The sequence below is a fragment of the Sus scrofa genome, chromosome 13, assembly GCF_000003025.6.
Source record: "Sus scrofa isolate TJ Tabasco breed Duroc chromosome 13, Sscrofa11.1, whole genome shotgun sequence".
Lineage (NCBI taxonomy): Eukaryota > Metazoa > Chordata > Mammalia > Artiodactyla > Suidae > Sus > Sus scrofa.
In genome coordinates this window covers 18,970,968-18,997,987 of record NC_010455.5, presented here as the reverse complement: position 1 = coordinate 18,997,987, position 27,020 = coordinate 18,970,968, and the positions used below count along the sequence as shown (strand labels likewise).

The 27,020-nt window shown below is 46.6% G+C and overlaps 3 protein-coding genes, 1 long non-coding RNA gene and 1 pseudogene across 4 annotated transcripts in view; 3 read left to right on the top strand and 2 right to left on the bottom strand.

The window, feature by feature from the left end:
* CRTAP (cartilage associated protein) overlaps positions 1-3,617 on the bottom strand; it is a 45,927-nt gene extending 42,310 nt beyond the window's left edge. Inside the window, exon 1 of the mRNA XM_021071557.1 lies at positions 2,268-3,617. Within this exon, the coding sequence (XP_020927216.1) occupies positions 2,268-2,738 (471 nt within the window). The 5' untranslated portion in view covers positions 2,739-3,617. The remainder of the gene's footprint in view (positions 1-2,267) is intronic.
* On the bottom strand, positions 5,040-20,472 carry LOC106508320. The gene is made up of 3 exons (XR_002338195.1): positions 19,466-20,472; positions 8,207-8,317; positions 5,040-5,233 (listed from the first exon to the last, which is right to left on the bottom strand). It is a non-coding gene; the product is annotated as an uncharacterized LOC106508320 (long non-coding RNA).
* On the top strand, positions 5,474-6,624 carry LOC110256564 (annotated as a pseudogene).
* GLB1 (galactosidase beta 1) overlaps positions 18,989-27,020 on the top strand; it is a 100,593-nt gene continuing 92,561 nt past the window's right edge. Inside the window, 1 exon segment of the mRNA XM_021071553.1 lies at positions 18,989-19,210. Coding sequence (XP_020927212.1) covers positions 19,139-19,210 — 72 coding nt within the window. The 5' untranslated portion in view covers positions 18,989-19,138.
* TMPPE (transmembrane protein with metallophosphoesterase domain) lies at positions 19,080-25,880 on the top strand. The gene is given in 3 exon segments (XM_021071556.1): positions 19,080-19,210; positions 21,790-23,007; positions 23,010-25,880. Coding segments are annotated over 2 exon segments (1,341 nt in total). The 5' UTR covers positions 19,080-19,210; positions 21,790-21,899; the 3' UTR covers positions 23,243-25,880.

Sequence of the window (27,020 nt, the reverse complement as noted above, 5' to 3'; positions counted from 1 at the left end):
CAGCAGTGACAATACCAGACCCTTAACCCATTGAGCCACCAGGGAACTCCTCAACTCAGCATTTGTCCTCAATCCTTGAAACAGAGGCCCACAAATCAGAAGGGCACAGTGACATCCACCCAAATTTTGCTGCAACAGGTAGCACCGTCCATCTCCAGCACACATCACCAGCCTTCAGGGAGAATGTGTAGCCTGTCCTCAAGTCATTTTCTCTCTACCCAGAAACATTTTGAAACATCATTAAGGAAAAAAAAGAAATCAACCATACAATATCACCATCCCAAATCACTGTTTTAGTAATTCGCGCTGGAAGCAATGAGGATTCTGCTTTATTTATAAAATTCTAAACTCAAAATACCAAGACAGGTGGTATTATACTGGCTTTTTTTTTTTTTTTTTTGTCTTTTTGCCATTTTCTTGGGCCGCTCTTGCGGCATATGGAGGTTCCCAAGCTAGGGGTCCAATCGGAGCTGTAGCCACCGGCCTACACCAGAGCCACAGCAACGCGGGATCTGAGCCAAGTCTGCAACCTACACCACAGCTCACGGCAATGCCGGATCCTTAACCCACTGAGCAAGGCCAGGGATCGAACCCGCAACCTCATGGTTCCTAGTCGGATTCCACTGCGCCACGACGGGAACTCCTGTACTGGCTTTTAAGTGACTGTTACAAGACCTATAAAGGGTTTTGAAGAGAGGCTATGAACTTCCCAATCTCTGAGGATGCTACAATAAAGGAAACCCCTGCCTTATGGTCACACTGAGGGAAATGCTCCTCCCTTCTTCCCTATAACACTTGTTTCAAATGCACCTGTATATTAAAGAAATCAGAGCTTCCACTATTCTCTAGGTTTAAAAATAAAATGTTTCCTCCTTGCTCACATGATTCGTTTGCTTCAGGCTATATTTCCCAAAAGCTCTACAAAAAAGATAAAGGATTCAATGAATCATTTTTAGCATAAAAAATAGTGCTTGTAAGAAGCAGCCATCATTTGGGTCCTGGAAATGTATTAACCTTATCCCCAGTTCTATTTTATTTCTTTGTTTTTTGGGTTTTTTTGTCTTTTTATTTATTTATTTGCTTTTTAGGGCCTCACGCACTGCATATGGAGGTTCCCAGGCTAGGTGTCCAATTGGAGCTGTAGCCCACCAGCCTATGCCACAGCCACAGCAACGTCAGATCCGAGCTGCATCTGAGACCTACACTACAGCTCACAGCAATGCAGGATCCTTAACCCACTCAGCAAGGCCAGGGATGGAACCTGCGACCTCATGGATACTAGTCAGATTGTTTCCGCTGAGCCACAAGGGGAACTCCTCCCTACTTCTATTTTAAAATCGCTTTTTTTTTTATTGCCATGACAAACATTCTGATACAAATCAGATACTTCCATATGAAACAATTAACAAGGCCTAGAAATAATCCACTTTCTCCTATTTAGGGTTTTGTGCTATTTTATGGTTCATATGAAATGTAACATACACGAGGTTCTGTTTCAGGCAAAATGAAAAACAGATCGTGCAGCCCAAAGATTCAAAGCAAGTTTAAAAAGTCGTTTTCCATTAGATAAAAGTAGAAACTGGGCTTTGAGAGAGCTCTCCTGGCAAAATCAGGTGAAGACCCACCAAGCTAAAGCCTCTTTATCCAGTAACTAGGGATTTCAACCCATTCTTAAAACTTGTGGGTCCCCAGAACAAGGACTTAAAGGATAGAGAACTGCAATTTGTAACTATTTTTAGCCTGCAATCGCAGAGATTGTAAGCAGCCACAAAAAGGAAGACAACCGTGTTGCATTCTAGATGAAAGAGCACCAGCCCCGATGAATCACAGCGCTCCACCGAGCAAGGAAGTGTCGTTCCTACGAGGTGAGCCCTGCCCTTCCCTGGCCTCAATTTCCTCCTCTCTAAAAGGGACCAGCCAGCTCCTCACGTCCTCTTCCGCCCCATTAGTGAAACGCACCACTCAATGAGAAAAGGGGATTTTAATGGTATCTACCAAAAAAAGTGGTCCGTCTTCAAATAACTCTGTGCCAGACGTTCTATATACGTTCTCTGCCTCAGAACAACCCTTCAAGAAAAGTATGCTAGTCTCTATTTAAGATGAAGAATGTAGCGATCAGGATTTGAAGGCGTCCTTTGGCAGAGCTGGGTGCGAAAGATCTGTGTCAAGAAAGGGGAGCGGGACAAGTCCTAGGTAAAGGGGAGGAGCCTGGGCCTGGGAGGGACCCTTAGCTAAGGGGCGTGGTGTGGCGGGGCGGGCGGACTTGCCTTGAAGTAGGCGAACTGCAGAAACTTGTAGGGCTCTCGGCGCTGGAAGTCGGCCAGTACTTCGCGGCTGGGCTGTGACTGGCGGAAGGCTGGCAGGCCCTGCTTGCAGCGTTTGAGGCAGTGTGCGCGGCGCAGCAGGCCCCCAAAGAGGCGCAGCTCTGGATAGCGCGCGAGGCCGGCGGTGGGCTCAGGCTGTGGCGCCGCGCTGCAGTTGCGGTGGCAGAAGGCCTCGCTGTCGCGCAGCAGGCGGTGCAGCCGCAGGCTAATCTCCAGGTAGCCCACGCTCTCGGCCCAGTGCTCGCCGCTGTACTGGTCCAGCGCGTGCCGGTAGGCCGACTCGAGCGGCATCAGCTCGTCCCGCGGGAAGCTGCGGAAGCTGTAGCGCTCGTACTGGGCGCGTCCGGAGCGCAGCGCGCAGCCAGCGCACAGCAGCGCCAGCAGTGCCGCGGCCGCCCGGCGCCCCGACTCCATCGCTCCCGGCGGAAGGAAGGAAGGAAAGAAAGAAGGAGGGGAACGAAAAGGAAAGGAAGCGGGAGAACGGCACGACGCGGCGAGCCGAATGCTGGGAAGGCGTGGACGCCAGCCTCCGGCCCGCCCCGTCCGGCCGCCCCTCCCAACCCAGTCGGGGGGTCCGGGCGAAACTGCCTGCGCGGGGAGGGTGTCCTGGGGAGGCGCGCTGCCCTTTGGTTCTTACACGGTCTAACCCGTGATCCCAGGCTCCACTGTACGCTCCTTTAAAGAGGGCTGGCTGCAACCCAGAGGCGGCCCTAATAATGGATCCTAGATCAGCCCTGCTTAGACTTTATAATCACTATACGACTTGTGCAAACACAGATTCCTGGTCTATGCCCCCACAGTTTCTGATTAAGCAAGTCGGGGTTGGGGCTGGTGGTGTCCTGAGGATTTGCAGTTTTAACCTGCACTTTGGTGAGGCTGATGCTTCCGGTCCACTGGCTACATTTTGATGGCAGTGCCAACGCCTTACATTTCAGTGAGAAAAATCAATGCATAAATAAAATGAGGAAGTCGGAGTTTCCGTCGTGGCTCAGCAGAAAGGAATCTGACTGGAATCCATGAAGACGGAGGTTCCATCCCAGGCCTTGCTCAGCGGTTAAGGATCCGGCTTTGCCTTGAGCTGTGGTGTAGGTGGCAGACTTGACTCGGATCTGACGTTGCTGTGGCTGTGGCGGACGACAGCGGCTACAGTTCGAATTAAAACCCCTAGGCTGGGAAATTCCATATGCCGTGGGTGCGGCCCGAGGAAGACAAAAAAAAAAAGGTAATCAGTGGCACTGTGTAAACTATTAAGCTAATCAAGTTGAAGCATATGCTTGAGAAACCTGTGTGCACCAAAAGATGTGGATGGGGAGTTCCTGTTGTGGCTCAGCGGTTAACGAACCCGACTAACATCCATGAGGATGCAGGTTCCATCCCTGACCTTGCTCAGTAGGTTAAGGATCCTGCGTTGCCCTCAGCTCTGGTGTAGGTCCCAGACACAGCTTGGATCTGGCTAGAATCTGGTGTTGCGGTGGCTGTGGCATAGGCTGGTGACTACAGCTCTGATTGGACCCCTAGCCTGGGAACTTCCATATGCTGAGGGCGTGCCCTTAAAAAAAAAATGTGGATAGAATGTTAAAGCAGCATTGCTATTTTTCAAATTCTTTAAAAATTCTAAATTACAGAAAAGTTGCTAGGATAGTAAAAACATATCCTTCATCCACATTCAAAGATTGCTAAATTATACCACATTTCCCTTTTTATTTTTTTTCCCCTGAATCATTGGAGAGTAGATTGTATATATCGGGCCACTTATCCCTTAATCTTAGTTTGTATGACCTAAGAATAAAACTTCAGATAATGATCAAATTCAGGAAACAATGATAGAAAACTAAACTACATTCCCTATTCCAGTTTTGTCAACTTTTTTTTTTTTTTTTTTTTGGTCTTTTTGTCTTTTTAGGGCCACACCTGCGGCACATGGAGCTTCCCAGGCTAGGTAGGGGTCTAATCGGAGTTGTAGCCGCCGGCCTGCACCACAGCTATAGCCACACTAGATCCGAGCCACGTCTGCAACCTACACCACAACTCACCGCAATGCCGGATCCTGACCAGCTGAGCGAGGCCAGGGATCAAACCCACAACCTCATGGTTCCTAGTCAGATAGGTTTCCACTGCACCACGATGGGAACTCCAGTTTTGTCAACTTTCTAATAACGTTTTTTATAGCACATTTTTTCCCTGGAGAGGATGCAGTCCAATATCATGTATTATCTCTAGTTTTTACTTCTATTTAGTGTTCTGGAATCTGAACTTTTTCTTCAGCTTTTCTTGTTATGTCATTGACACTATTTAAAAATACAAACCAGTCAAAAATACACAGTTCCTGCTGTGGCATAGTGGGTTAAGTTTAGAGCACTGCCACAGCTCATGAAGGTCGAAGCTGCAGCTCCAATTTAATCTCTGGCCTGGGAATATCCATATGCAGCAAAAATAAATTTTTAAAAAATATACAAACCAGGAGTTCCCGTTGTGGCGCAGTGGTTAACAAATCCGACTAGGAACCATGTGGTTGTGGGTTCGATCCCTGGCCTTGCTCAGTGGGTTAAGGATCCGGCATTGTCATGAGCTATGGTGTAGATCACAGACGCGACTCAGATCCCACGTCACTGTGGCTGTGCTATAGGCCGGCGGCTACAGCTCCAACCTGACCCCTAGCCTGGGAACCTCCATATGCCGTGGGAGCAGCCCAAGAAACGGCAAAAAGACAAAAAAAAAAAAAAAAAAAAAAAAAAGAAAGAAAGAAAAGAAAAAGACAAAAGACAAAAATAAAAACAAAAAATAAAAATATACGAACCAAAACAAAGATGAGACCTACTGTACACCTAGGAGAATGGGCCAAAATCCAAAATACTGACAACACGAAATGCTGACGAGGATGTAGAACAACAGGAACTCTTCATTCATTGCTGGTGGGAATACAAGATGGTACAGTCACTTTGGAAGACAGTTTGGAGTTTCTTACCGAACTAAAAATACCCTGCGATACCATCCAGCAATTAGCACTCATTGGTATTTACTGAAATATGTCCACCCAAAAGCCTGCCCCAAAATGTAACAGCCTTTTACAGAATTGTCCAGTTTGGATGCAAACAAGATGTCCTTCAATAGGCAAATGAGTAAATTCACTGGTACATCAAGACAGTAGGCCTTTCTGCCCCTGGATGCCGCTGAGTAAGCATCATTATATCCTCCTCCCCACTACCATCATGTCTAAGTCAGAGTCTCCCAAAGAGCCGAACAGCTGCGGAAGCTCTTCATCGGAGGTTTGAGCTTTGAAACAACTGATGAGAGTCTGAGGAGCCATTCTGAGCAATGGGGGACATTCACAGACTGTGTGGTATGAGGAACCCAAACATCAAGCGTTCCAGAGGCTTCAGGTTTGTCACATATGCCACTGTGGAGGAGGTGGATGCAGCCATGACTGCAAGGCCACACAAGGTGGATGGAAGAGTTGTAGAACCAAAGAGGGCCATCTCAAGAGAAGATTCTCAAAGACCTGGTGCCCACTTAACTGTGAAAAAGATTTTTGTTGGTGGCATTAAAGAAGACACTGAAGAACATCACCTAAGAGAGTATTTTGAACAGTATGGGAAAATCAGTGATTGAAATCATGACTGACCGAGGCAGTGGCAAAAAGAGAGCTGTTGCTTTTGTAACCTTTGATGACCACGGCTCCGTAGACAAGATTGTCATTCAGAAATACCACACTGTGAATGGCCTCAACTGTGAAGTGAGGAAAGCCCTATCCAAGCAAGAGATGGCTAGTGCTTCATCCAGCCAAAAAGGTCAAAGTGGTTCTGGAAACTTTGGTGGTGGTCGTGGAGATGGTTTTGGTGGAAAAGACAACTTTGGTCATGGGGGAAACTTCAGTGGTCAAGGTGGCTTTGGTGGCAGTCGTGGTGGTGGATATGGTATCAGCGGGGATAGCTGTAATGGATTTGGTAATGACAGAAACCATTTTGGAGGTGGTGGAAGCTACAATGATTTTGGCAATTACAACAATCAATCTTCAAGTTTTGGACCCGTGAAAGGAGGAAATTTTGGCGACAGAAGTTCTGGCCCCTATGGTGGTAGAGGCCAATACTTTGCCAAACCATGAAACCAAAGTGGCTATGACAGTTCCAGCAGCAGCAGTAGCTATAGCAGTGGCAGAAAGTTTTAATTATCACTGCCAGGAAACAAAGCTTAGCAGGAGAGGAGAGCCAGAGAAGTGACAGGGAAGCTACAGGTTACAACAGATTTGTGAACTGAGCCAAGCACAGTGGTGGCAAGGCCTAGCTGCGACAAAGACATGTTTTAAAAAATACTCATGTGTATGGGCAAAGAAACTCCGAGGACTGTATTTGTGACTAATTGTATAATAGGCTATTTTAGTTTCTGTTCTGTGGAAAGTGTAAAGCATTCCAAAAAAGGGTTTTAATGTAGATTTTTTTTTTTTTGCACCCATGCTGTTGATTGCTAAATGTAATAGTCTGATCATGATGCTGAATAAATGTGTCTTTTTTTAAATGTGCTGTGTAAAGTTAGTCTATTCTGAAGCATTTTGGTAAACTACCCCAACAGTGTGAAGTTAGAATACCTTCAGGGTGATGCCAGGTTCCATTCAAAATTTACAACCTGCTTGGGTGGAGAAGCCCTTGTCTTCAGAAACCTTGGTGTAGCTGAACTGACAGTTAACTGTGTTGTGACCTAGAGTTCACCCTTAAAGGGCCACCCAAGCAAAGTCATGGAGGTATTTTTGGTTATTAATATGATTGTTGGCATAGCCTATGCAATATATCTAAATTGAATTATGGTACCAGATAAAGTTATAGATGGGAATGAAGATCCCATCCATTATCATATGTAATCAATAAACGATTTAATAGCAAAAATAAAAAAAAGACAGTAGAATATTACTCAGCACTAAAAAGAAAGGAGGCATCAAGCCACGGAAAGATGTGGAAGAATTTTAAATGCATTTTACTACGTGAAAGAAGCCAATACGAAAAGGCTACATACTGTATGATTCTAACTATGACATTCTGGAAAAGGCAAAAAAAATATATGTATTATTTTGTCTTTTAACGGTCACATCCACGGCATATGGAGGTTCCCAGGCTAGGGGTCAAATTGGAGCCGTAACTGCTGGCCTACACCACAGCCACAGCAACTCGGGATCTGAGCCATGTCTGTGACCTACACCGCAACCCATGGCAATGCCAGATCCTTAACTCACTGATCAAGGCCAGGGATGGAACCTGGGTCCTCTGGATACTAGTCAGTTGTTTCCACTAAGCCATGATGGGGACTCCAGGAAAAGGCAAAATTTTGAACACAGTAAAAGGATCAGTGGTTGTCCGATGTAGGGGGAGAGGGATAAACAGGCACAGCACAGAGCTTGTTTAGGGCAGTAAAATTATCTCTATGTAATACTATAATGGCGAATAAATATTATATATATTTCAAAACCCATAGAATGTGCAACACCAAGAATGAACCCCAAGTGTAAGGCATGGACAATGTAAGGCATGGTGATTGTGATGTGTCAAAAGAGTTCACTGGTTGTAATAAATGTACCACTCTGGTGTAGGATTTTGATAGTAGGAGAGGCTGTGTGTATGTAGTCGTGGGAGGGGGGCATATGGAAAATCTCTGTACCTTTCACTCAGTCTTGCAAACCTATAACTACTCTAAAAATTAAATCCTATGTTTAAAAGAACATAGGCCAATAATTTTATAAAAGGTCCTTCATTGGGGTTTCTCTGATATTTCCTCATGATTAGGTTCAGATTAAGCTCTTTGGACTAGAATACCACAGAAGCAATATTGCATTTTTCTGGGCTGTCACAGGAGAACACAGTACCTGCCCCTTTTTCCATGATGTTAATTTTGATTACCTCGTTAAGGTCAGATCCATTTTACCCACTTCATTTTTTTCTTTTGCAATCAATAAGTGGTTTTGGTATGATACAGCAGCACACTTCTTAAGAACAGAAAGCAGAAGTAACCTGTATAAAAACAGAAGAGTGGATTTTTTTTTAGACAGAAAGCATGCACACATAGACTTATATAGCAGGGGGCAATGAAAGAGTTATGGCTACATATAACAACACAGTTCAACCTTAAAAGGAAAAAAGAATGATTCTACTTGGTTTTTTTTTTTTTTTTTTTTTGTTTTGTTTGGCTTTTTGCCATTTCTTGGGCCGCTTCCACGGCATATGGAGGTTCCCAGGCTAGGGGTCCAATCGGAGCTGCAGCCACCGGCCTACACCAGAACCACAGCAACTCGGGATCCAAGCCGCGCTGCGACCTACACCACAGCTCACGGCAACGCCGGATCGTTAACCCACTGAGCAAGGCAGGGATCAAACCCGCAACCTCATGGTTCCTAGTCGGATTTGTCAACACTGCTCCACGATGGGAACTCCGATTCTACCTGTATAAAAGTTTTAAAATATGCTAATGAACACAAAATATTATTTAGGAATGCAAGTAATATAGTCTTAACCTCATACAAACACATAGGGTAAAACTAATGAAAAAAGAACCATAAAAAAAACACTTTAGGTAGTGGTTCCTGTGAGCTGGAAGGAAGGACATGGAATTGAAAGAGGGTCACAAGACAGGGAGGGGATCGGAGTGAGTATGGAACATTTGCTGTCTCATTTTTTATGCCATACATATATTTTATAGTTCTTTGTCATTTTAAAAACAATTTCTAAGGAAAGAAACTGCAATGGTGATAAAAGAAAAAAAAAAAAAAAAAAAAAAAAAAAAAAAAAAAAAAAAAAAAAAATGATACAAAGAAAATGAAAGAAGTGGATGGGATGGGGGAGGGGAGGAGATTGCATGAGGAGTGGAGACCAGAAGCCAGTGGAAAGAGCTGAGCTGGAAGGAGAGTGTACCTAGTGCCCCGAGGCCTCCTGCCCAATCTGCAACCGTCTTGCTTGGGGCTTGATATCCTTAGTGTATGGAGAACATGAAAACTTCCAATATCCCCGATTCTGAGATAGACACATAAAAGGGCCTATTAATAGAAAACATCAATCCCACTAACAAGTATACCCTCTCTCTTTTTTTTTTTTTTCTCACCTAGCTTCCTCCCTTGTCCTTAAAGTCAGAGCCAACCTGGTAGGGTTAATAGGGAGAGACTGACCTATGTGAACTGTGACCTCTGCTGAAATGTCATCTGGTCTGCGTCACCATTGAAGAGTTAGCCTCACCACCTTGGCCAAGCCCCTCCAGGTCCATCTATGTCACTTTCAGGCCACTCTGCTTTGACAGTGGGGTTTGAGACATCTCCAGGAGCTCCTTGGAGCCCAGGATACCTCCATGGATCACAGGCCACTGTCACCACAGAAAATGGCTCAGGAGGAGGAGTCATGAAGGCCACAAGAAATGGAGAGAAGGCTACTGTGGCCAGAGTAATAAAGACTGGGGTGGGGTGTGGGCAGCAAAGGTTAAGTGGAACTGCCTTTGAGAAGGTTGAGGTGGACGGGCAGGTGGAGGTGGAAGGGATGGAGAGGGATAGTGACACAGGTAGCTGTAGAAGTTCCAATAAGGACCACAGATAGAGAGGGAAATCTAGGGAATTTGGGGAGAGAACTGTAAATTAATAACTGCTCAAGAAAGCCATCAAAATAAGACAGGCTTGCTCGACTAGTGGAAGCTCAAGATACGCCTCAGGTGATTGGGTGGGGGATGGGGTGAGGCCTGCATTCAGGTTCAGACCAAAGGCAGGAGTTTAAGGACTGCCTTTCTGCTGAGCACCATGACAGTCCTAGTTTGACCTTATAGGGTCAAATACTGTCTTAGCAGATACCAAGGAGGAGCTACTACTCAAAGAAAGAGGAAGAGGCAATCTTTTCCCACCCCCACTCCCCTTGGATTATAAAATGTAGCCCACCTAATCCTCAGGGCAGAGCCTCCTTGCCTGCCCATTTGCATCTCTCACAAGCATTCTATCTTAATAAATCTATTTCTTGCCCATCACTTTGTCTCTTGCTGAATTCCTTCTGTGCTGAGGCACAAAGAACCTGAACCTCAGTAAGTCCACACTGGGTGAGTTATTCTAATTTAAAAACTGTGGGTTCAAGTCATAAATGCTGTCAGTTTCAAAAGGAACAGTTGCCTCCCATGATAATGCAACACAGTTTGTAGATGGAACTGAAACCAAAGTCTAGTGTGGCTGACCCCTGCTTGCAGGGTTGTTCAGCTTCACAGAGCTGTTTCTAAGAGCTTCAGCTGTGTCTAGCGTATCCTCTCTAAAGGAACCTACATCCTCTAAGTGACTTTGGGGGCAATTCTCTTTCACATCATGAATTTATTCATTCTTTCAACACACTGCTCAGCGTCTACCTTATACCAGGTCCTGCCGTTGGTGATGGAATGCAAAGACGAATGAGACATACACTCTTGATTGCAAGCAACTTCCAGTTGAGTAGAGACAAGAGGTTTTTTTGTTATTGTTCCATTAACCTATGTGAACTGTTGTGTGCCAGGCACTATTAGAGAAAGAATATCTACTCTTTACTTAAGGAACTCAAAGTCTGGAGAAGACAGGTAAGTAAACCTTCAATTACCACCATCAGAGCTAGAACAGAAACATGCACAGAGCATTTCATGGGCCCCCAAGGGAGCTGAGTGACCATCTCAGCAGGTTCGGGTTGCTATAAATAAATGCCATAGATTGAGTAGTTTATAAACAAATTTATTTCTCATAGTTATGGAAGCTGAGAAGCCCAAGATCAAGGTGCTGGCAGTTGTGGCGTCAGTGAGAAACTACTCTCTGGTTCATGGATGGCTGACTTCTCACTGTGTCCTCACAGGGTGGAAGGGGTAAGGGGCTCTCTGGAGTCTCTTATAAGGGCACTAATCCCACTCATGAAGGCCCCGCCCTCATGACCTAATGACCCCAAAGACCTCACCTCCATAGACCTTCCCTGTGGGAATTAGGTTTCAACATATGAATGGGAGGCGGGGCACAAACGTTCAGTTTATAGCAGTAATCTCTTTGGAAAGTTCTGGCAAGAGGCCATGCTTGAACTCCTTTAAAGGGTCTGAAAAAAATGAATAGAAGATTGCAGGAGGCAAAAATGGAAAAGCAAGAAGATTCTCCGCAGAAGAAACAACACTGACAAATGAGAAGACAGGTGATGGGACCAGAAGTTTAAAAAAACAGTATTAAGAGACCTCCAATGTAATCCCATAAGAAAGATGAGGACATGACTCAAGGAACAGAACATCAAGAGCCATAACACTGAGAAAGATAAATGTCGTTAGACATAAGTAGAGCGCTGTGGAATTTCTGGAAGGAAAGAACTCCTTCAGCTCGTGCAAGCACTGACTGTTTCATTAAGAAAGAGGTGTTAAATCTGGGGTTTGAATTGGGAATGAGTTGCGACCTATGGTCTGAAAAGCAAAATCTAAGAGAACAGTCCCAAACTCAAGAAAGCTCAAGAAACGTGTCCTGGAAATGGTAAACTGCAGAGCAATTTCTTCATGTTGAACAAATAATTATCTCGTCCTAGGCTAGAAAACAGAGCCTGTCTTCTTTCTCTTGCCTTCACTCTCTGGCAAAAGCATTTGCTTCCATGATCTCCCAGCTGCTTCTTTGCAGGGATGTTTTTTTCCCCTTCATGTTTGATCTAGGCCTGTTATTTCTTCTTCACTTGGACCCTCAGATTTAGCCCCCTCTGTCTTTTCTAGCTGAGTTGAAAGGTACAACTAGCAGTTCCCTTGTGGCACAGTGGGTTAAGGATCCTGTGTTGTCACTGCTGTGGCTTTGATTCTAGCTGTGGCTTGGGTTCCTGGCCTGGGAACTTCCTCATGCTGCAGGCATGGCCAAAAAAAAAGAAAAAGAAAGTGACAACTAGGTATGGCCAAAGGGCTTTTTGTTCTGACAATCACCATGTTAGCCCATCAGAGCTTTAATTTTAATTAAAAATTTTAATTAATTAATTTATTTGTCTTTTTAGGGCTATACCCATGGCATATGGGAGATCTCAGGCTAGGGGTGGAATGGGAGCTGTAGCTGCTGGCCACAGCCACAGCAACACAGCCACAGCCACAGCAACATGGATCCAAGCCTCGTCTGCAACCTACACCACAGCTCATGGCAACACCTGATCCTTAATCCACTGAGGAAGACCAGGGATCGAATCTGTGTCCTTATGGATACTAGTTAGGTTTGTTAATCCGCTGAGCCACAATGGAACACCAGTGCTAAATGCAGTATGTGATGCTGAAAAAGATCCTGGACATTTTTTTCCTTTTTTTTTTTTTTGGTTGTTTTTATGAGGACATTATTGGGACAAGTGAAATCTTTGAATAAAGCCTTTAGATTAGATAATAGTATTCTATCAATGTTAATTTCCTGTTTGTTTGTTTTTTAAATCATTGTATTCTGTTTATTTAAAGCTTGCCCTTGGAGTTCCTGTCGTGGCGCAGTGGTTAATGAATCCGACTAGGAACCATGAGGTTGCGGGTTCGATCCCTGCCCTTGCTCAGTGGGTTAAGGATCTGGCATTGCCGTGAGCTGTGATGTAGGTTGCAGACGCGGCTCGGATCCCTCGTTGCTGTGGCTCTGGTGTAGGCAGTGGCTACAGCGGACAAGAGTGTCCTTACATGTATGACAGTCATGAGGGATAGACCAGTCCTGGGACACAGCTGCTAACTTTTATTAGGATTGTGGGGAAACTGTTGGCTGATAATTTCATAATTTTATCTTTTTTATTGTTTCATAACCACAACCACCAGTTGGTCACAAGACTTTTTTTTTTTTTTTTTTTTTGTCTTTTTGCCTGTTCTAGAGCCACAACCGTGGCATATGGAGGTTCCCAGGCTAGGGGTCTAATCAGAGCTCGGATTGGACCCCTAGCCTAGGAACCTCCATGTGCCTCGGGTGCAGGTGCAGCCCTAAAAAGACAAGTGTGTGTGTGTGTGTGTGTGTGTGTGTGTGTACACTTTGTTTTTATTTTTTATGGTCACACCCCCAACACATGGAAGTTCCCGTGAGCAAGGGATCAAACCTGAGACTCCATAGTGACCTGAGGTGCTGCAGTTGGATTTTTAACCCACATTGCCATGGTGGGAAGTCTTTTTTTTTTTTTTTTTTGTCTTTTTAGGGCTGCACCTGCTGCATATGGAAGTTCCCATGCTAGGGGTTGAATCAGCTGTAGCTGCCAGCCTGCACCACAGCCACAGCAACCCCAGGTCTGAGCCGCATCTGTGGCCTGCACCACAGCTCACAGCAACGCTGGATCCTTAACCTACTGAGCAAGGCCAGGGATCAAACCCGTGTCCTCATGGATATCAGTTGGGTTTGTTACCAGTGAGCCACAGTGGAAACTCCCCTATTTTTTTTTAATAACTTTTATTTTTGGCCGCACATGCAACATGTGGAAGTTCCCAGGCCAGGGACTGAACCTGCACCACAGCAGTGACAATGCCAGATCCCTAACCCAGTGAGCCACCAGGGAACTCTGGGTTAAACAGCTTCTTATTTTGATATAAGAATTACTGTATGCCCTTTATCTAATTCACCAATTTTGTGTGTGTGTGTCTTTTTAGGGCTGGACCCGTGGCATATGGAGGTTCCCAGGCTACGGGTCAAATTGGAGTTGTAGCCACTGGCCTTCCCTACAGCCACAGCAACGCCAGACCCAAGCTGCATCTGGGAACTGCACCACAGCTCACGGCAATGCCGGATCCTTAATCCACGGAGCGAGGCCAGGGATCAACCCTTGTCCTCAGAGATACTACTTGGGTCCATTACTACTGAGCCACAACAGGAACTCCTAAAGGATCACTTTGTTTCTGTGGTTATTAGTGCTCTTTTCCACCTTTGAAGGACTGAGCCGGTTGTACAAATTTTATAAATAAATTACTAGAAAAAGGAAATAAAAATAGATTAAAAACTTCACATCTTTTTTTTTCACTATTAGATTTAACAGACAAACTTTCTCAAATTGCTACAAGTTTCTAATACGTACTCTGAATTTCTGTTCTTATCTCGTGCCTACTGGCCCCTGGGGCACACTTAGAGCAGCACTGGTCTGTACCAGAGCATGCACCATATTCAGAGTGTATGTGGACATCTTTCTCACTAGAGATGAGTCCCTATGGGGTGACAGTCTTCTCAAGGTCATTTCATATTCCCCACAACCTGGAGCAGGAGGTTTACATTATAGCACACACTCTATATGCACACTTGGATAGGAACTATAAATAAAGCATACACAGAAGCATGGCCTTGTAAAAATAATTCAAGCTCTAATAAACCACAATAGAAAAGAATACATATAGAACTGAGTCACCGTGCTGTATACCAGAAACTAACACAACATCATAATAAACTATACTTTATTTATGTTTGTCTTTTTGTCTGTTTTAGGGCCACACCCAAAGCATATGGAGGTTCCCAGGCTAGGGGTTGAATTGGAGCTATTGCTGCTGGCCTATGCAGCCACAGCAATGCATGTTCAACCTGCACTACAGCTCACAGCAACACTGGATCCTTAACCCACTGAGTGAGGCCAGGGAGCAAACCTACATCCCTGTGGATTCTAGTCAGATTTGTTTCCACTTAGCCCAGGTGGGAACCCCCCAAAATAAATTTTTTATTATAATTGAAGGCAATGTGACTTTAGAGGTGCCATCACTTTCTAGCTCTGTGGCTATTGGCAAATCATATAGCTTAGTTTTCTCATCTGTGAAATGCAGATAATAACATGCAACTAGATTATGAGGCATTATTACTCACTGCAGGCAAAGCATCTAGCACAAAACAACAATGGCTAGTTATTACTGCTAGTTCAATTATAGTATGAAGCCAGGTATTAAATCTCAGAAACAAACAAACTACAATCTATGCTCTCTGGGCAAGCTTCTACTGTAAAGGGCCTAACATTATATTTTAGGTTTTGTGGGCATGAGGTCTCTGTTTCAACCACCACCCGTCATTATAATGTCAAAGCAGTCACATGCGGTGTGGAGAGGATTAGGGAGGGGCCGTGTTCTGCTACAAGGACACTGTATTTTGTTTATTCATGGACAGTGACAGTTGAATCATATCATTTTCAAATGTCACAAAACATCATTCTCCTTTTGACTTTTTTTCCCAACTGTTTAAGAATGTAAAAATGAATTTTTTTTAAATGAATTCCTAATTGGCAGGTCATGCAAATTGTACCCGGGCTGGATTTGGGCTGCTGGCTTTAGTCTGCCAACCCCTGTGCCAAAATCCTTTTCTGCCTCAACTCAGTTAAAAATGCCTGCTGTGTATTATTACCTTGGATCTATAGGTTTGGAAAGATGGTGGGAAAAACTGGATTTGCTATGTACTAAGAATCTTTTTATTTTGTTTTGTTTTGCTTGGGCCCCACCTGTGGCATGTGGAAACTCCCAGGCTGGGGACAATGTTGGATGCCTAACTAGCTGAGCCATGAAGTAACTCCCAGGCTGGGGACAATGTTGGATGCCTAACTAGCTGAGCCATGAGGTAACTCCAAGAATCTTTAAAACAAACAAACTTCATTTTGCAGTAATTTGGTCTTAGGAAAAAATTGAAAAAATAGTACAAAGAATTCCACGACTGATTCCCCAAAGGTCAACATTTTACCACACTTGCTTTATTGTTCTGTGTGTATGTATGTATACACATTTTTTTTTTTTTCTGAATGATTTGGGAACCAGTAGCAAAGATAATGCCCTTTCCTTTCCCCCAAACAAGGACATTCTCTTATATAACCACAATGAAAATTATCAAAATCTATAAATTAATACCAAACTATTACTTAATCTTTAGAACTTGTACCCTAATCAAAATCAAGGAATTAACCTACAGGCCTAATTAACATCCTGTATGTGGGAGTTTCCGTCGTGGCTCAGTGGTTAAGAAACCTGACTAAGATCCGTGAGAATGTGGGTTTGATCCCTGGCCTCACTCAGTGGGTTAAGGATCCAGCGTTGCCATGAGCTGTGGTGTAGGTCGCAGATGAGGCTTGGACCCCGTGTTGCTGTGGCTGTGGTGTAGGCCAATGGCTACAGCTCCGATTAGACCCCTAGCCTGGGAACCTCCATATGACGTGCGTGTGGCCCTAAAATGACAAATTGCAAAAGAAAAAAAAAAAATTCTTATATGTGCCAAATGTCCTACAGTCATCACCCTTGCTAACTTCCCCAATGACCCAATAAGTTCCATATCATTACCCCTATTTTACCAGTGAAGGAACTAGTGCTCAGAGAGGTTAAGTAACTTGCCTACAGTCATTGAGACATCAAGCAGTAGAGTTCAAATTCCAACTTAGGTGTGCCTGCCCCCAGGCTTGCTGAGTGTGGAAAGGACTTCCACAGGACAAGGAGAGGGACTCTGCATTTCAGGCATGAAAAGAACCTGAGAAAGGAAAGCCAGTTTCTCAGTCTCCAGAGGAAACGCCCAGTGGGAAAGGAGAAAGGAATGAGCAAATGGAATTTTAGCTCTTTTGTTACACAATATAAAAGGTTCTTTTTGTTTGTTTGATTTTCTTTTTTGGCCGCCCCTTGGTATATGGAGTTCCCAGGCCAGGGATCAGATCCGAGATGTGTTTAATCTGAAATTAAACACATAATGTAATCATATATTTTTATTTTTCAAAACTAAGTTAACTAAAAGTTGCGCCCTAAGCCACAGGTTCCCTGTCATCCCTAACTCACTGTGCCAGGCTGGGGATTGAATCTGCATCTCAGCATTCCTAAGACACAGTCAATCCCGCTGCAAAACAGTGGGAACTCCTACAAGGTTTTTTTGAACACAGCTATGGTTTTTTTTTTTAACTTATTAAAAGTAAAAAATGACTTCTAAACTTATTTTAAAAACATAGAAAGCGACACAAAACAAATAAATGATGAATTGAGTTATATTATGGTGAATACCCTTGTAACTACCCTCTAGTTCAAGAAACAAAACTTTGTTGGCCTCTCCCAATCTCAGGCCCTTATCTCACAAGTAACAACAATTCTTGACTTCTATAATCATCACTTCCACTGTTTAAGAATCAAACTAAGTTTTTTAAAGAGTCAGAAGTTGTCAATAATACAATTTAAGAAAAAATTATTCTTTTTTTTTTTTTTTTTTTTTGTCTTTTTGCTATTTCTTTGGGCCGCTCCTGAGGCATATGGAGGTTCCCAGGCTAGGGGTCCAATCGGAGCTGTAGCCACTGGCCTACGCCAGAGCCACAGCAACACGGGATCCAAGCTGCATCTGCAACCTACACCACAACTCACGGCAACGCCAGATCATTAACCCACTGAGCAAGGGCAGGGACCGAACCCGAAACCTCATGGTTCCTAGTCGGATTCGTTAACCACTGCGCCACGATGGGAACTCCAAAAAAATTATTCTTACACTTGCTAAAATGGTATCATTTCCTACAGGGGTCACCTCTACTGCCATGGATGGGAAGGAATGGGTCTCCATTCTAAGTACAGCTAAGACAGCTGGGGATTTATATCCAGCAAAAGGAGGGCCTAGTAGATGGAAAATTATAAGAGGAGATCTCAAGGGATTCTTGTTAAAGGTAGGTCCAAGGAAGGTGGGGTAGGGATGAGGAATTTGATCAGACATCAAGAATTGGGAGACGGTCCATAAATTGACTTAACAAGATTCTTTGCTAAGACTGGACAATGCAGGCTGGGCATGGATAGGACAGACACAGAAGGCCAAGGTCCAGATCAAATTTAATCTAGAAGAATCTCTAGTCAGAGGGTCCTAATTAAAGTTTAGTCAAGGAGTCTGTCAAGAGACAGCATAATTTAATCGTATATTTTTATTTTTCAAAACTAAGTTAACTCAAAGTTGAAAATATTTAAAACGAGTCAGTTTTGTGGAATGTCACTTATATCCCAATAAAGCTGGGAAAAGTATACATAAAGCTATTTCCCTAAAGGCTCCTTCCTCTGAAATTCAATTTTGGTGAAATGTGAGACTCCTGCAGTGGTGGGAAGAAAGGGAGGATTTTCAGAGAGTTCAAACAACCAGGTAGGAAAAGACAACTTCAGACTCAGATCTGGTGGTAACCAGCGGCCCTGGACAAGCTAACTCACACGGAAGAGCCTTCATTTTCCCAAATGTAAAAAAGATAACGCCGGCCTTACTGGAAGGCTCAAGTGCAGAAAGGGGGAGAGGTGTTGCTACTCTCCCAAGACCCAAAGATGAAATAAAAATTCTGCAGACTCTGGTGCTTGGAGGGTTGGCATTTGCAAAGATTTTGCCAACTCTAAATTTATCAGTAACCTAAAACAGTGGTTCTCAAACTTGAGCGTGCAACCAAATAACATGGAGGGTTTGTAGTATCACAGGTTTCTGGACACTACTCCTAGGAGTTTCCTGGACAAGGACCTGTTATTTCCATTATCAACATGTACCAGATACACGCTTGGTCCAGGAACCTTATTTTGTGGGCCCCTGCTTTAGTTTTCCGGACAGGTCTGTATGTGGGGCCGGGAGTCGATCTAGTCCACTTAGGTTTATTTTGCCTCAGTTTCTCCCTTCTGCCCTGTCAAGGGAGCCTGGGAGCAAGAAGCCTTTGGTCAAAGTCCAACCCCAAGCGCAGACAGCGAGGCCTCCAGAGTTCGAGAAAGGCCCCTCCCTCCGGCAGAGGCCAGATAACACTTTCCTAGAGTCACGCGGCTTGCGCCTCCGGGGTTTAGGGCTCGGCGGCAGGCAGGCGGGGCGCCGGGCGGAGCCGGCGCGGGGCGGGGCCAGGCCACGGGTCCTCAAACGCCGGGCGCCGAGCGGCCGTCCCGGCGCTGACTGCGGACCCGGGAGGCCTGGAGGCCGGAGGGTGGATATGCCGGGGGTCGTTCACATCCTCTCCCTGCTGCTGGTGCCGCTGATGCTGGGCTCTGGGGGTGGCTTGAAAGTAAGTCCACAGGCACCCTCCCCACGCGGGAATGATGGACTGGGGACAGGCTGGCGGGGACTGGGTTGGGGCTGGGGCCACTCGGGGTCCCAGTGAGCCGGGGGTCCTGGGGCGCGCCCGGGCTCCGGAAACCGGAGGAGCGCAGGCAGTGGGCCGGCCCTCCCGTCAGAGGCGGGCGGGGCGCGCGTCCTTCCCGGTGGCTTTGTCGCTCGCGTATTCCCGCCCTCGCCGCCTCCTTCGTTGGGACCCACTTACCCTACCAATGCACGGAGAGGCTGAGATGAGGTGCTTTCCAACTTTGAGGTCTTGGCGAGAGGTGGGGGTGGATTCCAAGTAGCGCGCGTCTTGACAGGCGCCTCGGGCTCTGGCTTGGCTCGCCCTCCCTTGCAATTTGTGCTCTGCGGAGCGCTCCGGAAGGAGAAAATCGGGTCAGGAGAGGCCCCCGCAATGGGAACATTGGGTTAATTTCCTTCTAGGTGGTCTCTTTATCTCGCGTCCTTCTCGCCGATTCCCGCCGCCTACGTTTTTGTCCCGGATTTTCCAAACTTTCAGAGTTTGGCGCTGGGCAAGAGGCAGCAGCGTTGCTTGAGGGAGATCTGGCCGGGCGAGGTGTGTGTATGTGTGTGTGTTGCGGGGGTAGGGGGATGTGTGCACGATTGGAGGAGGACAGCCTCGGTCCACCCGGCAGAGCTAAGGCAGGGGCCACGGGACATCCGAATCCTCCTGGGGAGGTCAGCGTCACGACCGCGGAAAGGTGGGGGGATTGGGGGAGGAGAGAGCGAGGAATTAAAACGGGCACCTGTCCCTCTACACCGTCAGAGAACCACTTTGGTCTCCAGAGTTCAGGTAGACTGAGTCTGGGGCTTGTTTTTAAGTAGAAGCTGGTGAACTTCGGGCCCACTGTGACACCCTTTAATAAAAGGCTTTTGGTAAAGTTTCTGGAGCAGAAAAAAAAACAAACAAAAAACGCAACTACATTTATCTAAAATCGAGGTTGAAAATCTTAAGTATTTGTAAAAGAACTGCCGAAAATGTTTTTATTTTGGATTCTTCTTGGGAAAAGGGTCACCTCAAATGAACAGCCGCTGCCCCAGTCTGTGACTCCCCTACCCTACGCTGGCGTGGGAACTAGCTCCCTCTGAGAACCACATAAGAACTGTTCAAGGGCACGGTGGCAGAGAAAGATGGATGGGGGAAAACAGGTCATTAACTGATATCTCAGAGAATTGCGAGAGAGGAGGGATGAGGATTCATGGGGGAGGAGCTAGGGGACCGGGCAGCCCCCTGGGTCCTAGTTGCACCCCCCCCCCCCCAATTATGCAGCATCATTCAGCAAGGGCTGCCTTAGGACTGCCAGGCCCAAGGCCCAAACTGGGAGGCTGGCTTCATCCTAGGAATTCCTTTTTTTGTTTGTTTTTTGTTGTTGTTTTGTTTTTGACTTGTAACATGATGGTTCTTTTTATTATTACTTGAAAAAAATTTTACAGTATAGTGGATTTACAATATTCTGTCAATTTCTGCTATACAGCAAATACCCCAGGAATTCTTAGGTCAGGTGTCCCTCCTGTGCCTAGAGGTGAAAAAGAGACCAGCAGACTAGCTTTCCATGATTTCCTAGAACAGCAGTTCCCAAACCTTAACTGTCCTAGAAGTTAGAATATTTGAAAATATTAAGAAATAGGAGTTCCCGTCGTGGCGCAGTGGTTAACGAACCCAACTAGGAACCATGAGGTTGCAGGTTCGATCCTGGCCTCACTCAGTGGGTTAAAGATCCGACGTTGCCATGAGCTGTGGTATAGGTGGCAGATGTGGCTCAGATCCCTCGTTGCTGTGGCTGTGGTGTAGGCTGGCGGCTACAGCTCCAATTAGACCCCTAGCCGGGAACCTCTGTGTGCCTCAGGAGTGGCCCTAGAAAAAGGCAAAAAGACCAAAAAGAAAAAAAAAAGAAAGAAAAAAAGAAATTCATTATATGTTGATAGTCTTAATGTATTTTTTTTTAATAACAATATTTCTCACCAAATTTTGGGATGAAGAGTGACACTGTTTTCCATTTTTCCATATCTCTTTCATGTCTGTCTTAATAGATGACAGTTGGATTTTCATAGCTACTTCTCCATTTCTTGCCATATCACATGTCATGTAGCCTCTGGAAAACTCCACTGTACACTAAGGAGAAAATGGCTATGGCTTAGTACTGTTGTGGAAAACAGTTTTGACTAAATGGACCCTCCCGAAGGGTCTCCCCAGACCACACTTTGAGAACTGAACTGATGAATTACAATAATGTTTTTCTTATTATAAAAGTTCATATGCATTTTGTGGAAATAAACATTAAAAAAAACTAAGAAAATGAAAACTGCCCATGATGTTACAGTGGCGCAAGTTCCATCCCTAACCTGGTAATTTCCACATGGGACTGATGTGCCCCCCACCCCCCAAAAAAGAAAGTGTAGCGATGGACTGGTTTGTGAGTGGCTTAGATTCAAGGCGGGTTGGGCAGATGTAAGTGGCCTTTAGGTTTTGACTGGGGACAAGGAAGCAATAAATCCCACAAAGCTGATGCCGGTTCCTGGTTGCAGGCGGAGCTGACCTGGACACCTGTCCTTGGCCACTGTCCTTTCTAAGGAACTCGCCTTCCAGAGCCCACCTGCACAAAACTGGCAGGGGGACCCTCTTAGGAGCAGAGGTGATGGCGATCTTCAGGCAGCTGTCCCTGGGCGCCAAGGCTGCCCTGGCTGCTGGCACTGTCTTCGTGTCCATGGTGGTCTCCCGTTCCTACCTGGCAGAGAGCCTTGAGCTCAGGGCTTGGCGGTGGCTGTTCCGCCTGCAGCTCGCCCTGTTTGCCAACTCGCTAATGCTTCTCGGCTCCCTCTACATCTGGCGTAGCGCCATCAGCAACCTCAGCCAGTCCCCGGCCGCCGAGTCAACCTGTTTCCAGCTCTGGAAGGTGGCTGTCATTGCATTCTTGGCCCTGGCCCATTCCAGTTTCTTCACCATGCTCTTTTTAGTGGCTGAGGAGCCCTACCTCTTTTCCCTGGCTGCCTACTCCTGCCTGGGGGCATACATCATCATGGTCTTCTTCCTCTGTACCCTCAGTGGCATGGAGCAGGCCTACCAGCTCCTGGCCTGGCGCGCGGGCAGGGTCGTGGGCAGCCTCGACAGGACAAGGAAGCTGGCCCTCAGGCCGGCGCTGGCAGTGGTGGTGACCGCTGTGCTCAGCGTGGTGGGGCTGCTAAATGCCGCCCAGCCCCCAGCTGTGAAAACCGTGGACGTGCCCATCCACCAGCTGCCCCCCACCATGGACAACCTCAAGATCGTGCTCCTCTCGGACATCCACCTGGGCCCCACGGTGGGCAGGACCAAGATGGAGATGTTTGTGAACATGGTGAACATGCTGGACCCAGATGTCACAGTGATCGTGGGTGACCTGTGTGATTCCGAAGCCTCTGTCCTCCGCACGGCTGTTGCTCCTCTGGGCCAGCTTCATTCCCGCCTCGGCACATACTTCGTCACGGGGAATCACGAATACTACACGTCAGATGTCAGCAACTGGTTTGCGCTGCTGGAATCCCTGAATGTCAGGCCCCTCCACAATGAGAACGTGAAGATTTCTGCCACCCGGGCGCAGGGTGTCGGCGGTAAGGATGACGACTGGATCTGCTTGGCTGGGGTGGATGACATCGAAGCGGACATCCTACACTACTCTGGCCATGGCATGGACCTTGAGAAGGCCCTGGGGGGCTGCAGCCCAGACCATGCCACCATCTTGCTAGCTCACCAGCCCCTGGCTGCCAAGAGAGCCTGCAGGCTCGGCCAGATATTAACTTGATCCTTTCTGGGCACACGCATGCTGGGCAGATCTTTCCCTTGAACGTGGCAGCCTATCTCCTGAACCCCTTCTTTGCTGGTCTCTACCAAGTGGCGCAGACTACGTTTGTGTATGTGAGCCCAGGCACCGCCTACTATGGGATACCCATGCGGCTGGGCAGCAGGGCAGAGATTACTGAGATCATCCTCCGGCGGGCACCCTAAACCCCCCTGCCATACCTGCCTGCTCATCGCCCTTGCCCTCCATCTCCATCCCTCTGCCGGGCAGGCTGCCTGCTTTACCCCCTCCAGCCTCTCCTGCCAACACATGCTTGTCACGAGCCTGGCTTGCACCGGGATTTGTGGTGGGGCTGCCTGGCAAGTCCAGGCAGTTTAACTGTAGATGGCCATCTGCTTTTTTATATGCACTGGTGAGGCCACTAAAGGCACTCAAGTGAGAACAGGTGTCTGTTTTCCAGATGATATGGAGTAAGCCTCTGCAGAACTTCATTTTGGGGGTTGAACCAAAATAGGGCTGTGGCTTGAAAGGGATGCCTCTGGAAAGTGGAGTAGGAAGAGGACTCTTGGCCTTTTAAAATCCTCTTTAGGATTTTAGCAGTTTCTAGAATCATCAATCCAGAGCTTTCTGGGGAAGAGGCAGTATTGCTAGATAATCTGGGAGAACTGGCGAGACAGAGGCCCTCTGGCTTTCTTTTCCCCTTTGATTCTATCAGAGTCACCTTTACTGAGAGCATTTACCAGTCACTGGCTGGAATACAGGGCTCATCCTGTTCCTGGCCTTGAGCCCTGCTGTCTGACTGGTTCTGCTCCTGGCCGTTGGGATGGGAGAGGGGGTGGAAGGATGCAAGCACCTGTAGGTGAAGGTCACAGTGCAGCTGCCTAGAAATTCAGAGGGTGTTTGCCTCCCTTGACACCTTTTGTGCAACACGGGGATGAAGTGAATAGGGACAGGCCACTTTCTTCTCCTGAGAGATGGGGAAACAGGCAAAGAGAGGTGGAGCACTGGCTGCCTGACAAGGGATGTGGGAGATTCTGAGCCAGAAGCCAGATTTTCTACCTCCCAACAAAAGTGTTCTTCCCACGGGCTGATGGTTAAGTAGCTACACCCTTATAGGTGAGAATAGGATTCAAACACAAGTAACAGTGTAAAGATGACAAACGGGCTTGAATCCGAAGTTCCTTTCAAAGTGGTCTGCTTAAGGCTGAGTTCAGTCACCATAACTATGTGGGCTGGGCCCAGAGAGGGGTTGCGGTTGGCCAGTTTCAGTGTGGGAGGAACAGTCCAAAAAGTGGAGTGCCCGCCCTCCACCCCAGTTTTTTATCTGATTTGGACGTTTGCTCCCTCCCAGTGGGGGGGTGGGAGATGGACTGAGCTTTGCATGGGGAGTGTCAGGGCTCTGGGCTCCGGTGGCCCCGATGCTTTCCCTCCTGTGGGGCCCTGGCTGTGGGGGGCTGGGCTGTCCTTCCTGCTGTGTGGCTCACTGCCTCCCCCGCCTCTGCAAGCCCAACCCCATTAGAACTGTTCTGAGGCTCTGGCCATCCCTACGCTGGACCCACAGAAAAAGGCAGGAGTTACTGTGTCTGGAGCAGCCCATCACCCACTGGCCAGCCCCTGGGTCAGAGGCAAGGGCCTCTTTGACACTAGGGGAGCAATAAGGCCTGGGAATCTTTCTTCAAGAGGGAGCTCTTACCTGGAGGAGCACACCCTTCTGCTCCCTTGTCAGGAAGCAGACTTGACCTCACAAATCCTGAAATTGAGATAATTATCCTATCTACCTCAAGATGTTTCTTGGGGAGGGTATTAAGATATGGCACAAAGTTGGCAGTGGCACTGTCTCAAGTCAGCACTTGATGTTGCTAATTTTTAAACATCTCATGGGACATGCAAAGGGGTTATTTTGGTCACAGATGCCCAGAAACTTTATGGAGCATCCAGTCCTGTGGATTGGGTGATTTGTCAAAGCAGCAACTACTGGGGTTTGCTCCCCTCTGCCCATGTTAATGTCTTCCCGTGCATGCTTGGCTTGGCCAGGACGGGCTTCTTCCTTTTCTTCCTTGTCCTGTTGCTCAGTGGAACCCTGGGGAACCCTGGAGATCACCTTTCTTGTGTTCAGGCAGCTGAAGTGTTGACAGCAGGCCTTCCAGTCAAGTTTAAAATATGTCTTCAGGAATTCTCGTCATGGCTGAGTGGTTAACAAATCCAACTAGGAACCATGAGGTTGCGGGTTCCCCTGGCCCTGCTCAGTGGGTTAAGGATCCGGCGTTGCCGTGAGCTATGGTATAGGTTGCAGACGCAGCTCGGATCCCGCGTTGCTGTGGCTGTGGTATAGGCCAGTGGCTACAGCTCTGATTAGACCCCTAGCCTGGGAACCTCCATATGCCTCGGGTGCAGCCCTAGAAAAAGATTTTTAAAAAATAATAAAATGAAAAAGTAAAATATGTCTTCAAGTTGAGATTTCAGTGGTTCTCTTATGATTACTGTTTAACCATCCTTACAGCCAGGAATAAATTTGGAGAAAAACTTAGAACCAAGGAAGGGACCCTGGAGAGCCTCTCTATGAACACATTCTACAGATGGTGCAGTTACAGAGCCCAGCTCTGCTCAGGCTCCCTGCCTCTCCACTTCAGGAAGGTTGCTCTTCCAAACCCTCTCACTTTCTTGTGACCCTAGTGGGGCTCCCCGGCTTCCAGCTTCCTTTTGGGGGGACCCCCCCCGCCCCCGCCAGTCTACGCAGAGTTGTGCCATTTGTTTCCCACCCTTCAGTGCAAGGGGTCCTGTGTGTCTCTCCTGCTCTACCAGCTATTATTTCCCTGGTGTCTTGATTTGGAATCTTTCTCTTCATGCCCTAAACTTGATGGAATCTGTTTCCATCTGTCCTGCTTTCCATCTTGCATTGCTCTTTTTTTTCCCTTGGGTCCTAGCGGCTTCCAATCTTGTGCATACGTCATCCTTGCTCTGAAGTTCTTGCTTAACTGAATCCTCTCAAATCAGAAACAAGACAGGTCCATCTGATGTGCCTGAAGAATAGTCAGTAGCATCTTCCCACACTTGGTTTATGTTCCATGAAATAGTGGAAGTTTTCCCAGCAGAAATTCCTCCATTTGTCCAGCTATGGTCCCGGTGGCCACTCTGTGGGCGCCCTTGACACCTCTGTTCCCTGTTCTTCACCTTCTTTGATTTGTTTATTTATTGCCAGGGGAGGTGGAGAGGAACATTTACTTGAAGATGGAAGATTCTGTTTCAGTTTAGGTTGTTTTTTAAAATCTGTTAAATGCAAGTTAAAATATAACAGTGCTTTCTAAAAATTAACAGTAGCCTGTGTATTATGATGCTATTGTTATATATCAATCCTACTGCCATCCATTCCAAACATCCATCCATCCATCCTTTTCTCCCCTTTTTTTTAAGCTTTTTATTGTGAAAGCTGAAAATATTGACAAAGTAGAAAGAAAAGCATGGATCCCCATGGACTCCTCACTCAGCTTCAACCACTGTGACTATTTTACTGTGCATTCTCATCTACCCCTGCCCCATGCTTACTTTTTTTTTGTCTGGAGTGCTACAAGGCAAACCTTAGCATATATACTTTCACCCAAGACTACTTCAGTATGAATCCCTTTAAAAAAGCATATCCAGGAGTTCCTGTCGTGGCGCAGTGGTTAACGAATCCGACTAGGAACCATGAGGTTGCGGGTTCGCTCCCTGCCCTTGCTCAGTGGGTTAAGGATCCGGTTGCCGTGAGCTGTGGTGTAGGTTGCAGACGCGCTCGGATCCCGCGTTGCTGTGGCTCTGGCGTAGGCCGGTGGCTACAGCTCCGATTCGACCCCTAGCCTGGGAACCTCCATATGCCGCGGGAGCGGCCCAAAGAAATAGCAAGAGACAAATAAAATAAAAAATAAAATAAAAAAGCATATCCAACATGTTGTTAGGGCCAATGAAATTCATGGTAATTCTTTAATATCTATCTAATACCTTGTTAGG